General features: G+C 40.8%; 1 protein-coding gene across 8 annotated transcripts in view; it reads right to left on the bottom strand.

Moving 5' to 3' along the window:
- Positions 1–16136, bottom strand: part of GTF2I (general transcription factor IIi) — a 129205-nt gene that overhangs the window by 71120 nt on the left and 41949 nt on the right. For all 8 annotated transcript variants that reach the window (XM_036308742.1, XM_036308743.1, XM_036308746.1 and 5 more), the window contains 2 exons: positions 8516–8570; positions 8008–8051 (listed from right to left, as the gene is read on the bottom strand). In XM_036308742.1, the coding sequence (XP_036164635.1) occupies positions 8008–8051; positions 8516–8570 (99 nt within the window). The remainder of the gene's footprint in view (positions 1–8007; positions 8052–8515; positions 8571–16136) is intronic.

The following is a 16136-nucleotide window of genomic DNA, read 5'->3' as shown; positions in this document are numbered from 1 at the left end:
AACTTCTAGAGGACTTTGAGGGAGAAATCGACAATACAGTCATAGTAGGATACTTTAACACCCCTCTGACTTCACTGGATAGATCTTCAAGACAAAAATTAACAAAGAAACAGTGACTCTAAAGGACACGCTGGATCAGATGAATTCAATTGACATTTATAGAACATTTCACCTCAAAGCTGCAGAATATACATTCTTTTCAAGTATGCATGGATCATTCAAAAGATAGACCACATATTAGGACACAAAACAAATCTCTACAAGTTCAAAAAGATTGAAATCATATCAAGCATCTTCTTAGATCAGAGTGGGATGAAATTAGAAATCAACTATAGTGAAAATACCCAAAAACATTTAAACACATGGAGGCTAAATAGCATGCTATTAAACAATGAATGGGTTACCAACGGGATCAAGAAAGAAATAAAAAACTTCCTGGAAACGAACGAAAATGAACACACAACAACCCAAAATCTCTGGGACACAGCAAAAGCAGTCCTGAGAGGTAAGAGAGAAACTGAAGTTATAGGCTGAAAAAATATACATGTAAATGTATGTAAACACGTACATACACAGATTCCCTAGCTTTGTCTTGTCCACTTAGAAGCAGTGACATCCCAATTGCAACAGCACATCCAGCACCAAGATACTGATTCCTTAATACCACTGTCCTCAAAAAGAAATTGGGGCTTCTTATGAAACAGATGAAAGAGAAAGAATAAGATAAACCCTGACCACCCTGTTTTCGAAGAAATTAAAAATGAAAAGTTCTATACAACTGATGGTGATATTTTCAAATGACATAAAGATCAGGAATGGACACAGAGGACATCCTGAAGTGGCTCCCAATAGCCAGAATAAGGATTATTTGCAAATCAAAATAAATATTGATAATGGATTGGAATGCATTGAATAAAATAGAAAAATATGGCCCTGGCTGATGTGGCTCAGTTTGTTGAGAATCGTCCCGTAGCTGATTCCATTCCCGGTCAAGGCAAATACCTGGGCTGGAGGCTTGATCCCCACTAAGGGGTGTGTAGGTAGCAGGGGTGTGTATCACCACCAAACCATATTACATGAAATGTTGAAGGGTATTCTTTAAAAAGAGGAGGAGAAGAAAGGAGGAGGAGAAAAGAGGAGGAGGAGGGGGAGGAGGAAAGGGAGGAGAAGATCAAATATATGAACAATAAAATGGCAATAAATACATAACTATCAACAATTGTATTTAAAAATCAAAATAAATGAACAAAGAATCTAATGAACAAAAGGAACTGATGAGCCCTGACTAGTTTAGCTCAGTGCCGAGAGCATTGGCCTGTGGACTGAAAAGTCCCAGGTTCGATTCCGGTCAAGGGCATGTACCATGGTTGAGGGCACATCTCCAGTAGGGGGTGTGCAGGAGGCAGCTGATCGATGTTTCTCTCTCATGGATGTTTCTAAGTCTCTATCCCTCTCCCTTCCTCTCTGTAAAAAATCAATAAAATATATTTTAAAAAAAAGGAACTGATGAATAAAATTGAACCAGAGGCATGGAAACATGGAACAGACTGACAAATCTCAGAGGGAAGGAGGCAAGAGGGAAGGGGGAGGAGGGAAGGGGAGGCAAGAGAGGTTAACAAAAGATCTTACATGCATATATGCATTACCTCTGGACACAGACAATAAAGTGGTGAAGGCCTGGGGCAGGGCGGGAACCAAGGGGGGGGGGTATTAGGGGGGAGGTGGGGACATCTGTAATACTCTCAACAATGATTTAAAAATAGATATTCCTTTAATAAGGAAATACTGTAAATACCCATTTTTCTTTGCCAATCAGAGGCTAATTGTAAAATACATACAAATAGAGGCCCAGTGCACAAATCTGTGCATGGGTGGGTTCCCTTGGCTTGGCTGGTGATCAGGAATGATTGGAGGGGCTGGCCGGCCAGGGGGAGGGACCGTGGGAGGTTGGCCAGAGGGCCAGGGAGGAGGGACTGCGGGAGGTTGGCCGGCCAGGGGGAGGGACCGAGGGAGTTTGGCCAGCCGGGGGGAGGGACTGTGGAAGGTTGGCCACTCACGGGAGGTTGGCTGTGGCAGCTCACTGACCACCAGGGGCAGCTCCTGTGTTGAGCCTCTGCCCTCTGGTGGTCAGTGCACGTCATACCAACCAGTCAACTGGTCATTCAGTCGCTTAGGCTTTCAAATATATAGACTAGAAACCTGGTGTATGAATTTGTACATGAGTGGGGTTCAGGTGACTGGCCCTGATGGGGGCCCAACAGGCGGGGAGCAGGGACCGCAGGAGTTGGATGGCCGGCCCCACCCCCAATTGGAGTGTTGGGGGCCGGACTGGCTGGTGGGGGGTTGGGGGGTGATCAGGGCCCAGATCAGGCTGGTTGGCTGCCGCAGTACACGTCATAGCCAACGGTTGTTCTGCCATTCCAGTCACTGGGTTTTTATATATATAGATGATCTTTTAAAATTATGTATTATTTTTAAAAGATGAAATTGCTTTCATTCTGAGTTTTATCATAAAAGCAGGATAAGAAAAAATTGTAAGAATAAAATTTATAATCAAGTTAGGAAGAGCTATGTCCTCTTTAAATAAGCAAAAACACTTGTGCCCTAGAAATGGAACATTGCAAGAAAGCAAACATTAAGTAAAATTTCACAGATCACACTCAGAGCTGAAAGTACTTGAACAGTAAAAATCATTTTAACTATAACCCTGCCGATGTGGCTCACACACCGAAGGGTTGCGGGTTCCTGGTCAAGAGCACGTACCTGGGTATCCCTACCCCGTCAGGGAGCATGCAGGATGCAACCAATCAATGTGTCTCTCTCACATCCATGCTTGTTTCTCTCTCTCTCTACCCCACCCTGCCACCACCCACCCTTCCAGTCTCTAAAAATCAATGGAAAAAATATCCTTGGGTGAGAATTAACAAAAAAATTTCAAAAACAACATTTAAACTATACAGTAAAAGTGGGAAAAGGAAAGAAGGATTGAAAGTAAACAGTATAATAATGATATCCTCATTTTCCCTATATTCATAGCCAACAAAACCAAACTTTAAACTACATAAAATACAATGTGGTATTGTCATAAAAATAAGTACTAGAGTTCAAGGGAATAGAAATGAAAGCAAATGTAGCTAACTGATCTTTGACAAAGCACAGGCAATCACAGAAGAAAGGAAATCTTTTCAATAAATGGTGCTGAGCCCTAGCTGGTTTGGCTCAGTTGGTAGAGCATCGGCCTGTGGACTGAAGGGTCCCGGGTTCGATTCCGGTCAAGGGCACATGCCCAGGTCGTGGGCTCGATCCCCATTAGGGGGTGTGCAGGACGCAGCCGTTCAATGATTCTCATTATTGATGTTTCTCTCTCTCCCTCTCCCTTGCTCTCTGAAATCAATAAAAATATATTTTAAAAAATAAATGGTGCTGAAAAAACAGTATATACACACACACACACACACACACACACACACACACACACACACACACTTGGAAAACTAGGTTGCACCAAAATTTTAAACCTTTAGGCTTCAAAGGAAACCACTGACTCAAAAAAAAAGGGCAAGAAAACAAACAATCCAATTTAAAAATAGATATGGCCTTTGGGAGATCATGATGTGTCAAAGTAGGTTCATCAATGTGCACAAATTTACCATTCTGAGGTGGGCTGCTAATACCAAGGGAGGCAGAGCATGTGTGGAGGTAGAAAGTATAGCCGGTTTGGCTCATTGGACAGAGCATCAGCCTGCAGACTGAAGGGTCCTGAGTTTGATTCCGGCCAACGGCACATGCCCAGGTTTTGAGCTCGGGCATGTAGGAGGCAGCCGATCAATGATTTTCATCATTGATGTTTCTATCTCTCTCTCCCTCTCCCTTCCTCTCTGAAATCAATAAAAAATATATAAATAAAGAAAGTATATAGGAACACTCTGTAGTTTCTATCCAATTTTACTGAGAAACTAAAACTGCGCTAAAAATAAAATGTCTATTTAAAAGCAAAAAAAGAAAAGAAAGAAAAACCCAATAGGACAACTATAATAAAAAAAGACAGAGAACAACAAGTGCTAACCAAGATATGGAGAAACTGAAACCCTCATACACTGCTGCTAAGAACATAAAAAAATGGTGCAGCCACTTGGTAAAACAGTTTGTCAGTAGCTCAAATTAAGCATAGAATTACCATAAAACAGCAATTCATTCCTAGGTATCTACCCAAGAGAAATGAAGATATATTTCCATACAAAGACACATATGTGGATGTACATAGCAGTGGTAGTCAAAACAACCCAAAAGTGGAAACAACTCAGATGTCTACCAAACAGTCCAAGGATTCTAAAAAGGTAGAATATCCATACAATGGAATAACATTCAGGTCTGAACTACTTAAACACACTACAACATGTTTTAAAGATGAGCCTCAAAACACGATACAGAGTAAAAGAAGCAAAATGTGCCCTAGCTGGTTTGGTTCAGTGGATAGAGCAACAGCCTGTGGACTGAATGGTCCCAGGTTCAATTCCGGTCAAGGGCACATGCCCAGGGTGCAGGCTCGATCCCTAGTAGGGGGAGTGCAGTAGGCAGCCGATCAATGATTCTCTCTCATCATTGATGTTTCTATCTCTCTCTCCCTCCCTGAAATCAATAAAATTATTTTTTAAAAAAGAAGCAAAATGTAAAAAATAATGTGTTATTTGATTTCACCTGTATTAAATGTCTATAATAGTGGTGGGTATAGGGAGTGACTGAAAATTGGAACTAGGTTTCTAGAAGTGGTGATGGAAATATTCTAAAAGTAGATTGTAGTGAACATTACAAAACTTTGTATACGAGGGAGCAACTAAGATGGCATAGGTAAACACCGGGAAATTGTCGCCTCACACAACAATTGAAAATTACCGCAAAGGACTGAGCAAACATCATCCAGAACAACAGGAAGGCTGGCTGAGTGTAAATTCTACAACTAGAAGGAAAGAAAAGCACACTGAGAGCCAGAGGCGCTGCGGAGGTGAAGTGCAGAGGTACGGCGGCGCGCGCGCGCGCGAGGAAAGGGGGTAGCACCTGAGGACGCGGCTGACTTTTTGAGTCACAAGCTCCTGACTGCTCTGAACTCCGGTTCCGGGAAGTCTCTGGGGACCCAGGACTCATACGGGGAGAGGCTGGTCTGTCCGGCAGCGAGCGAACTTGAGGGCGGCTTTCCCTCAGAGGTGCTTGCAGCCGTTACCGGGACACTGACTGAGACGCGCGACTCCGGGCGGAGAATCGGCCATGGCTGCTTTCTCCGCCCTCTGACTCCCTGAGACCCCGCCCCACCCAGGCTGCGGCAGAGGCTTTTGCATGTGAATGTACCTAACTGCAGCCAAACCAGGCAGACCCTGAACTTCCAAGAGAAGGCCCAAGGCCCCGCAGCGGCTTGCATTGCTTCACAGCTGAGCCTCTTCGTGGCTCCTGCTGTGTGGCTTCAGGCAGAGGCTGAATTAGCACCTCCTTAGATCCAGGAGCCACTGTACCCAGTGGTCAGAGGGGGTCCATCCAGACTGCAACTCCTCAGACCCATAAGGGACACACTCAGGGAGCAGACTCAGTGAGCACCAAAGCCCCACTGAAGCAAGTCTTGCCCCAGAAGGGTGTCTTCAGCACAGAAGTTCTCTCACTTTAGACACAGCTGATTCTCATAGCCAGTTGGCCTGGAGGTCAATTCCTCCCAGTGATTCTACAACAACCAAGGCACCAAGAGTGCACCAAGAGTGTCCACCCCAGGTAACTGGGGAGGCTGAGCTACTGGGCCCTACAGGACACCTGGCGCACAGGGCCACTCTATCAACACAGGGAAGCTGCCAAAATGCGGAGACAAAGAAACAGGTCACAAATGGCAGAAATGGAGGAAAGCAAACGATTGGATATAGAGTTCAAGGCCACGTTTATAAGGTTTTTCAAGAATTTTATGGAAACCGCCGATAAATTTAATGAATCCCTCAATAAGTATAGTGAGACCATGGAGGACATGAAAAAGGACCAACTAGAAATTAAGCATACACTGACTGAAATAAAGAATAATTTACAGAGATCCAGCAGCAGACAAGAGGATCCCAAGAATCAAGTCAAAGATTTGAAATACAAAGAAACAAAAAATACCCAACCGAAAAAGAAAAAAGAAAAGAGATTCCAAAAGTATGAAGATAGTGTAAGGAACCTCTGGGACAACTTCAAGCGTACCAACATCAGAATTATAGGGGTACCAGAAGGAGAGAGAGGGCAAGATATTGAAAACCTTTTTGAAGAAATAATGACAGAAAACTTCCCCTACCTGGTGAAAGAAATGGACTTACAAGTCCAGGAAGCGCAGAGAACCCCAAACAAAAGGAATCCAAGGAGGACCACACCAAGACACATCATAATTAAAATGCCAAGAGCAAAAGATAAAGAGAGAATCTTAAAAGCAGCAAGAGAAAGACAGTCAGTTACCTACAAGGGAGTACCCATACGACTGTCAGCTGATTTCTCAACAGAAACCATGCAGGCCAGAAGAGACTGGCAAGAAATATTCAAAGTGATGAATAGCAAGAACCTGCAACCAAGATTACTTTATCCAGCAAAGCTATCATTCAGAATAGAAGGTCAGATAAAGAGCTTCACGGATAAGAAAAAGCTAAAGGAGTTCATCACCACCAAACCAGCATTATATGAAATGCTGAAAGGTATTCTTTAAGAAGAGGAAGAAGAAAAAGGAACTCTTACCATTTGCCACAGCATGGATGGAACTGGAGAGCGGATAAATACCACATGATCTCACTCATTTGTGGAATATAATGAACAACATAAGCTGATGAACAAGGACTGATCCAGAGACGGAGAGGCATTGATTGGACTGTCGGGACTTGGAGGGAAGGTAGGGGAGGGTGGGGGTAAGGGGGAAAGATCAACCAAAGGACTTATATGCAAGCATATAGGCCTAATCAATGGACATGGACAACGGGGGGGTGAGGGCATGAGCGGGGGTGGGGGGGGTGGGGGGTAGAGGGTAACGTGGAGACAAGGACACATATGTAATATCTTAATCAATAAAAAATATATTAAAAAAAAAAACAAAACTTTGTATACTTACATAACATCATTGAATTACATACTTAAGATAGGTAAATTCTATGGCATATAAATTATATCTCAATAAAGCTATCCAACAAAACCCATATGAAATAACATTATAAACATAACATTTAAAAATAAGGAATCAGCTGATTCCCTCTCGTCAGGGATGTTTCTCTCTCTCTCCCTCTCCCTTCCTCTCTGAAATCTATAAAAATAAATATTTTTAAAAAATGAAAAAAAAAAATAAGGAATCAAATAACAAAACAAAGATTAGACTTAAAAAGTTTCCTTGCTAAGTAGAAAATGGGTGTGCAAAGAGAAAAGGAGAATAAGAGAGTATTACACTGAGTTTTGTAAAAAGGACAATAGAATTAGCTGACATTTTACACTATTATTCCTCTATAACTGGGAAAAAACTATTAATAAATTTTGTCTACAAATGTGTAATTAGCAACAAATTTCTAGTTACTATTTATCAAACACGTTATCTTTTAAGGTTTTGTATCATATGATAACAAATGTCACCACTGAAATAAATTTGTCCGCTTCTCATCAAAACAGTAAGTAATGAGTCAAAATATAACCTACTAAATTAAAGGCTTTCTTACTTAAATTTCATAATTATTTTTAAAAGCAGTAGTACAGCCTTGGTTGGTTTGGCTCACTGGATAGAGTGTCAGCCTGTGGACTGAAGGGACCCGGGTTCAATTCCAGTCAAGGACCCATGCCTGGGTTGCAAGCTTCATCCCCAGTGGGGGGCATGCAGGAGGCAGCCAATCAATGATTCTCTCTCATCACTGATGTTTCTATCTCTCTCTCCCTCTCTCTTCTTCTCTGAAATCAATAAAAATATATTTTAAAAAATTAAAATTAAATAAAAACCTACCACTATTAAAAGAAAAAAAAAAAAGCACTAGTACATACCAGAATCTTCTGTGGGTTCAGTTTTCACTTTGATGGGGCCACAACTGAAAGGAAAAGGAAACTCTGATGAAGCTATAACTGGTGAGGGCCACTCACACAGTATTAAAATGCACTGGATCTCCGTATAAAATCACCCACCTGACCAAGCTGAAAAAAAAAAGGCTCAACTTTAAAATTTACATTTTTATTTCTTGCATAAATATGACTTGCCAACTGAATTTAGTATTTTAATACCAATCGAATTTTTTTTTGGGGGGGGGGGGGAATAATTGAAAAAATATGGAGTAGCAATTAACTTTCAAATTCCACTTTACTATAACGCCTTACTATCACATCAGTTTCCCCCAGTTACTACTGTCATTCAGAACTATTAAGTCAAAAGCTGCTATTTTCACAGGATCCCCAAGTGATTCAACTGCATATTAAACTTTAAGATGTGTGACATGGGTCTTTTTAATATTCTAATACCTCAATAATCTAAAAACTAAAACTTGGTGAAATGTTTTACCTTCCACCTGGAGACAGCATTGACCTTTCAGCATCTGTTCCCATCACTCGACCACCTATATATACAAAAAAAAAAATTAGATTTAGGTTCTTCCAACACTTTAAATATGACTAATATTCCCAAAGGACCTAAATATAGAATGCAGTGGGAAAGGGCGAGTTCACAGCTCTGGGTCATACTAGACTGAATATTGCTTTAGCTTATAGAAGTGTCCTTTGTTCTCCTTTATAAGGAAGATAATTAGGGATGACAATCATCTAACAGTTTTTATCCCCTCACCCACAGCAGCCTCCCTTTAATAAAAATAATCTTATTTTTATCAATGAATGAAACAAATACAGCAATATACTATTACTCTAATAATGAGAATAAGACTCTACTGATGTATAAAAGATAAAGATTTCTATTAAGTGTATATCTGGCTCTGACGAACTGAAAAAAAAAGGGACTGCTGACAAGTACATGGTTTCTTTTAAGAGTGATGAAGATGTTCTGGTTTTCTATAGCAGTGATAGCTGTACATCTTGTAAATATACTAAAACCCAACGAATTGTACATTTTAACACTGTAAACTTTAAGTTTAAAAAAAAAAGAATGAAAAAGACTGACTTCTTCAAATACTGATGAAAATGTAGCCTTATATACTGCTTGTGAGAATGAAACAAATTATGCAAAAAAAAGTCTGGCAGTTTCTTTAAAAGTTTAATGTAAAACTACCATATGAGCTAAGCATTCAAACATTATATATTTACCAAAGAGAACGAAAATGTATGTATGCCCAGGATGGCAGTGTCGATAAACGCTGGTACTTGCCACCTCTTACAACAACATCAAAATTACAACTAAAATACAGAACCATCATCATTCAGAACTGGCTGAATGTCCTACAACTAGAGAAGTAAAGAAAGTACATCAAGACATATCATAATTAAAATGCCAAGGTTTAAAGACAAAGAGAGAATCTTAAAAGCAGCAAGAGAAAAGCAGGTAGTGACTTACAAGGGAGAGCCCATAAGACTGTCAGCTGATTTCTCAACAGAAACTTTGTAGGCCAGAAGGGAGTGGCAAGAAATATTCAAAGTAATGAATAACAAAGACATACATTGAAGATTACTCTATCCAGCAAATCTATCATGTAGAATTAAAAGTCAGGTAAAAACAAGAAAAAGCTAAAAAAGAGTTCATCATCACCAAACCAGTAATACAGGAAATGAAGGAAAGAGGAAGAGAAAAAATAAAAAATATGAACAATAAAATGGCAATAAATGCGTATCTATCAACAGTTGAATCTAAAAATCAAAATAAACGAACAAGAAATCTAATGAACAAAAGAAACGGATGAATAAAATAGAATCAGAGGCATGAAAACATGGAACGAACTGACAAATCTCAGGGGAAGGTGGGGGCAGGAAGAGATTAACAAAAAATCTTATATGCATATATGCATTACCTATGGATACAGACAATAGGTTGGTGAAGGTCTGGGCTGGGGTGGGAACATGGTGGAGTGGGGTAAGAGGGAAGGGAAAGGAAAAAGGAGTATCTGTAATACCCTCAACAATACTTTTTTAATTACATTGGGGGGGGGGGAAATATATATAGATATAGATATAGATATAGATATAGATATAGATATAGATATAGATATATAGATATATATCCTATATAATAAAAGGCTAATATGCAAATTGACCGCCTGGGGAATGACTGGTCGCTATGATGCGCACTGACCAACAGGGGGCAGACGTTCAATGCAGGAGCTGCCCCCTGGTGGTCAGTGTACAGCAGCGGAGGCGGGAGCAGCCTCCACGGCAGCGCTAAGAATGTCTGACTGTTGGCCATCAGTCAGACATCCCCCCACCACCCAGGGCGGCGGTTGGCAAACCGCAGCTCGCAAGCCACATGCGGCTCTTTGGCCCCTTGAGTGTGGCTCTTCCATAAAATACCACGTGTGGGTGCGCACGTACAGTGCGATTGAAACTGCGTGGCCCATGTGCAGAAGTTGGTTTTCAGCCTGGGTGAGTCTATTTTGAAGAAGTGGCGTTAGAAGAAGTGGGGGTGTCGGTCAGTCTGGTGATGGGAGATACGGTGCAGGCGGGCCGTGGAATACGCAGCGCGGGGGAGGCGCGCGCGATTCATGCAGAGTTGAGTGAGCCAGTCAGTCAGCAGTCTCATTGTGCAGTGGTTAGAGCTAGTCGCGTCCACAACTCGCGCACAGGTGACAAAAGATAGACAAAACAAGTATACAAGACGAGTGTGGATGGGAGAGTTGGAAGGGGTTGACCTCAGCGAACGCACCTCAATCAGATTGAGGACGTTTTTAGCAAAGGCCAGCTTAGGAGTACCCTAATGAAGTTAATAACAATGTACCTACCTATATAGTTTAAGTTTAAAAAATTTGGCTCTCAAAAGAGATGTCAATCATTGTACTGTTGATATTTGGCTCTGTTGACTAATGAGTTTGCCCACCACTGCCCCAGGGCTCCAGGACTACAAGAGGGTGCAGGCTGGGGGCTAAGGGACCCCCCACCCCCCCGCAGTGCACAAATCTCATGCACTGGGCCTCTAGATATAGATATAGATTAGATATAGATATAGATATAGATATATAGATATAGATATAGATATAGATATAGATATAGATAGATATATAGATATATCTCCACATGAATATCTGAAATCAAATATTCATAGCACTTTCTTTATAATAGCCAAGTAATGGAAACTCAAATTTTCATGGACAGGTGAATAAGTAAACAGATTGTAGTGTATATACAATGGAATACTACTCAGCAATAGAAAAACAATAACTATTGATACATTAAACAACTTGGATATCTCAAAGTAAGAAATCAAACAAGAGTATATACTATATGACTCCATTTATATTAAAATATCTAGAAAATGTAAACAAATCTAGAATTTCCGCACAGTGGTTGCCTGAGGACAAGGGTAGGAGCAGATGGAGGAATTACCAAGGGGTGTAAGAAAACTTTGGGATGAAAGATATGTTCACTATCTTGATTGTAGTGATAGTTTCACGGTGCCAAACCTTATCAAGTTGTACACTTTAAATGTGTGTGGCTTACTGGACATAAATTATATTAAAGTAGAAAATATAATCCCATTACAATCACAACTTTTTTTTTAAATCCTCACCCAAGGATATTTTTTTGCCAATGATTTTTAGGGAGAGCAGAAGGGAGGGAGGAAAGGAAGGAGGGAGAAAGAGTGAGAGAAACAAACATTGATGTGAGAGAGACACATCTGGTGGTTGCCACCTGAGCCCCAACCAGGGCTGGGGAGCGAACCTGCAACCCAGGTACGTGCCCTTGACCGGGAATCAAACCCAAGACCCTTCGGTGCACAGGCCAACCTTCTAACCACTGAACAATACCAATCGCAACTTTTCAATTACTTTGAGAGTTGGTATGGCAAAGAAGCCGAACCATACAGACCCATCTACTCGGACTACTCATTATAAAACACCCTATAATCTTTAATTAATGACCAGGCCCCAACGTTTCAAAACAAGTTTCTAGAATAAAAAATTTCACAAAATACAAATGGCAGACTAAGGCTAACCTAGAAAACTTAAAGGAAAAAGAATACTGATGATGAAAACATCTGAATTTTAATTTTAAACATGACAAAGAAAATTTTTTCTCTCAGTCTTAAAAAAGTCACATACAAAAAACAACAGCTACATCATAATGGTGAAAGCCTGAATGAATCCAGCCAGCATCTAGGACAAGGCAAAATATTGTATTGGCTATCCTAGCCCAAGCAACAGAATTAAAAAATAAAAAGTATTCAGATTAACCAAAGAACTTATATGCATAACCCATTGCCGGGAGCCGGTCCATGCTTGCTGTTTCAAGGGACCTGGCATATATGGCATACTGTTCTTAATATGTTTGCTCACCTTCTTGGCACTATGTGTTTTAACCAAGGTCTCTGAGAAAGGTTGTATCCCCAGGTAGGGATTTTCCCCTGAAGTTAAGGAGGGAATAAAACCTCTTAACTAAGTGCCAGGTGGGTAATTAATCACTTTAACTACGAACAATCATGCTTAAGCTACATAATCTTTACTCCCTGGAATGGAGATAAGAAACGCCCTAACCTTTGGAATAGAGATTGATAGGATTGGAATCAACTGGTATAAATACAGATGTAACACACAGAACAGACAGACAGAACTTAGAAGACAGAACCTACACAGAACCTAGAGACAGAAGAACTTCGCTGGAGAGAACATGGCAAAAGATCCTGGACTGAACCTGACTACAGAAATTGGTAAGAGAACCTGACTAGAACCTGGTGACTGAACCTGGCTGGGGAACCTGGACAGAACCTGGCTGGAGAACCTAGCGAGGGAACATGGCTACAGAACCTGGCTGGAGAACCTGGAGAACCTAGCAAGAGAACATGGACACAGAACCTGGCTGGAGAACCTAGCGAGGGAACATGGCTACAGAACCTGGCTGGAGAACCTGGAGAACCTAGCAAGAGAACATGGACACAGAACCTGGCTGGAGATCCTAACCAGAACTTCGCTGGAGATCCAGACCAGAACTTGGCTGGAGATCCTGGCTAGAGATCCTGGCTAGGCTGCTGATCAACTGAACGCTGTCTCCGTGTCTTTCCTTCTTCACCAACTCCATCCACACCTCTGGGGACCCCTGGACCTGCTGGGGCAGGACCCCAGCAACCCATGGACACAGACAATAGTGTGGTGAAGGCCTGGGGGGAAGGGAGGGTAGGAACTGGGAGGGAGGGGGTCAATGGAGGGAAAAAAGGAACACTGCAATACTTTCAATAATAAAGATAAATTATTTTTTAAAAGCATGCAGATTGCAAATAAATAAACTGTCTTGAGTCACATATAGTACGATTCACTATGTAGAAAGTCCAGAAATAAACAGTTATGGTCAACTAACTTTTAACAAAGATGCCAAAGCAATTCTGGAGGAAAGGATAGTCTTTTTAGCAAACTGCACTAGCACAATTGAAATATGAGTGTATACCCTTACCAGGTACCATATAACAAAATTATCCCAAAATTAAAAGGATATCTAAATGTAAGAACTAAAGCTACAAAACTTAACAGAAGAAAACATAAGAAATCTCCATGACCTTGGTTTAGGCAACAGTTTCTTAGATATTGATGTCAAAAGCACAAGTGATATAAGAGTAAAATGAACTTCATAAAAATTAATAACTTTCCTTCCTCAAAGAACATTATCAAGCAAGTAAAACGGCAACTTGTAGAATTAAGGAAAATATTTATAGGAAGAATATATAAAGAACTCTTACAACTCAATAATAAAAATATAAATAAACCAATTAAAACATGGAGAAAGAATATAAATAGACATTTCTCCAAAGAATATGCATACATGGCCAATAAGCACGTGAAAAGATACTCAACTTTAGTAATTAGGGCTGCACAAACCAAAACCACAATGAAACCATTTCACACCCATGAGAATGGCAAAAACCAAAGGAATGTAGAGAAACTTCAACCCTCAAATGATGCTAGTAAGAACATAAAGAGGTACAGTCACTGTGGAAAACAGTTTAGCAGTTTCTTAGTTAAATGAAAAATTACACTATGACCCAGCACTTCTACTCCTAAGTATACATATCCAAGAGAAATTCAAGTATACATGCAGATAAAAACTTGTTTAATTACATTAATAGTATTATCCTACATAATAAGAGCATAGTATGCAAATCCCCTCGACGGGGAGTTGGTCCAGGAGTTCGACCAGGGGGCGGGGGCAGGGCCGGCAGGGGGAAGGGAGGGAGGCCCCGGCTGATGGTGGCAGCAGCAGGCAGCCAGGGGAAGGGAGAGAGTACCCAGCCAGCAGCTGCTCGGGACCCTACCAGTGCACGAATTTCATGCACTGGGACTCTAGTTGTTAATAATAGCTAAGTAGGAAAAATTTAAATGTCTACCAATTGATGAATGGATAAATGGGTGGTATATTTATATGCTGGAATCCTATATAATAAAGAGCTAATATGCTAATTAGACCAAACAGCCGAACAACTGTCCAGACGACCATCTGGAAGACCTTCCGGACGAAGCCGGGGCTGCAAGGGCCGGCAAGGGCTGGCCAAGGCAGCTGGGGCTGAGAGGGCCGAGCCCCTTGCATGAATTTCGTGCACTGGGCCTCTAGTACTTTATATTCAGCAATAAAAAGGAAAGAACTATTTGATATACCCAACAACCTGGATGAATCTCTAAGGAATTATGTTGGGTGAAAAAGCCAATTTCTAAAGGAAACATACTGCCCTAGCTGGTTTGGCTCAGTGGATAGAGTGTCAGTCAGTCTGGGGGTTGAATGGTTCTGGGTTTGATTCCAGTCAAGGGCACATGCCTAATTTTAGGCTCGATCCCCAGGAGGGGGCATGCTGGAGGCAGCCAGCCGATCAATGATTCTCATCATTGATGTTTCTATCTCTCCCTCTTCCTTCCTCTCTGAAATCAATAGTAAAAATATATTTTTTAACAAAAGGAAACATTGTATATTTCATTTATATAACATTTATGAAATAAGAGATGGGATGATGAAAATATTCTAAAATTAGATTGGGACAGTGGTTAGAAATCTTTTTTAAACTTTTTTAATTGTACATTTTCCAAAATTCATTGAATTATGTACTTAAAACAGGTGAATTTTTTGGCATGTCAATTACACCTCAATAAAGCTTCTAAAAAAATAATCTTTTCATCATGGTGAGAACAAAATAAAGATTATTTAAGAGAAAACAAAATATGTTTGGGTATCTATACATTATTGTCCTTTCATCCTTACATCAGTTAAGAAGTTGTCAATAATAATGGTTATTTCCTTTCAAAGGTCTCAAATAAGCTTGGCTCCAAAGAGTGTCAGTCTTCTAAATATCACTTTTCCCTTCAAATGGAATGGCTGGACTTCCCCGCCCCCCTGCCCCCGCCAAAAAAAAAAAAAAATCCTTCCTCATTTCTTCAAGAGCCCATCCTTTCTCTTTCTCTTTCTTTCTCTCTCTCTTTCTTTCTCTCTCTCTCTCTCTCTCTCTCTCTCTCTCTCTCTCTCTCCTTCCCTCCCTCCCTCCCTCCCTCCTTTCTCTCTCTCTCTCAGAATAGTTTATTGATTTTTGAGAGAGAGAGAGAGGAAAGACACATCAATGTGAAAGCCTAACGTTGACTGGCATCAAACTAGGAGCCTTTTAGTGCCTGCAGAGAACACCCCCCAACTAACTGAGCCACAACAGCCAGGGTTTGAAGGGTCCCTCTTAATGCCCTCTTTTTCATGAAAGCCTTCTGGGGCTATGAAAGAATCCTTTCTCCAACACACTTCCACAGTACCTTCTCTAACCATTCCTGTGGTGTGTACCTTATGTTCTTGCTATGATGACTTTATGGACTTTTTATCTTTTCCATTAGACTACCAGACCTTAAAAGCTTTAACACTTACACAGAGTTGTGTATTCCCTCCCCACCCAATCTTGTGCCTAATAATTCCATGCCTGGTCTATAAACATTAGGTAAATTAAATCATACTCATAATTCTTAGAAATGAGGGTACATGCCAGTATATGATCTTATATATTACAAACATAAAACCTTGAG

The sequence above is a fragment of the Myotis myotis genome, unplaced genomic scaffold (genome assembly GCF_014108235.1).
Source record: "Myotis myotis isolate mMyoMyo1 unplaced genomic scaffold, mMyoMyo1.p scaffold_m19_p_5, whole genome shotgun sequence".
Classification (NCBI taxonomy): domain Eukaryota; kingdom Metazoa; phylum Chordata; class Mammalia; order Chiroptera; family Vespertilionidae; genus Myotis; species Myotis myotis.
This window is presented reverse-complemented; position numbering and strand designations above follow the sequence as displayed.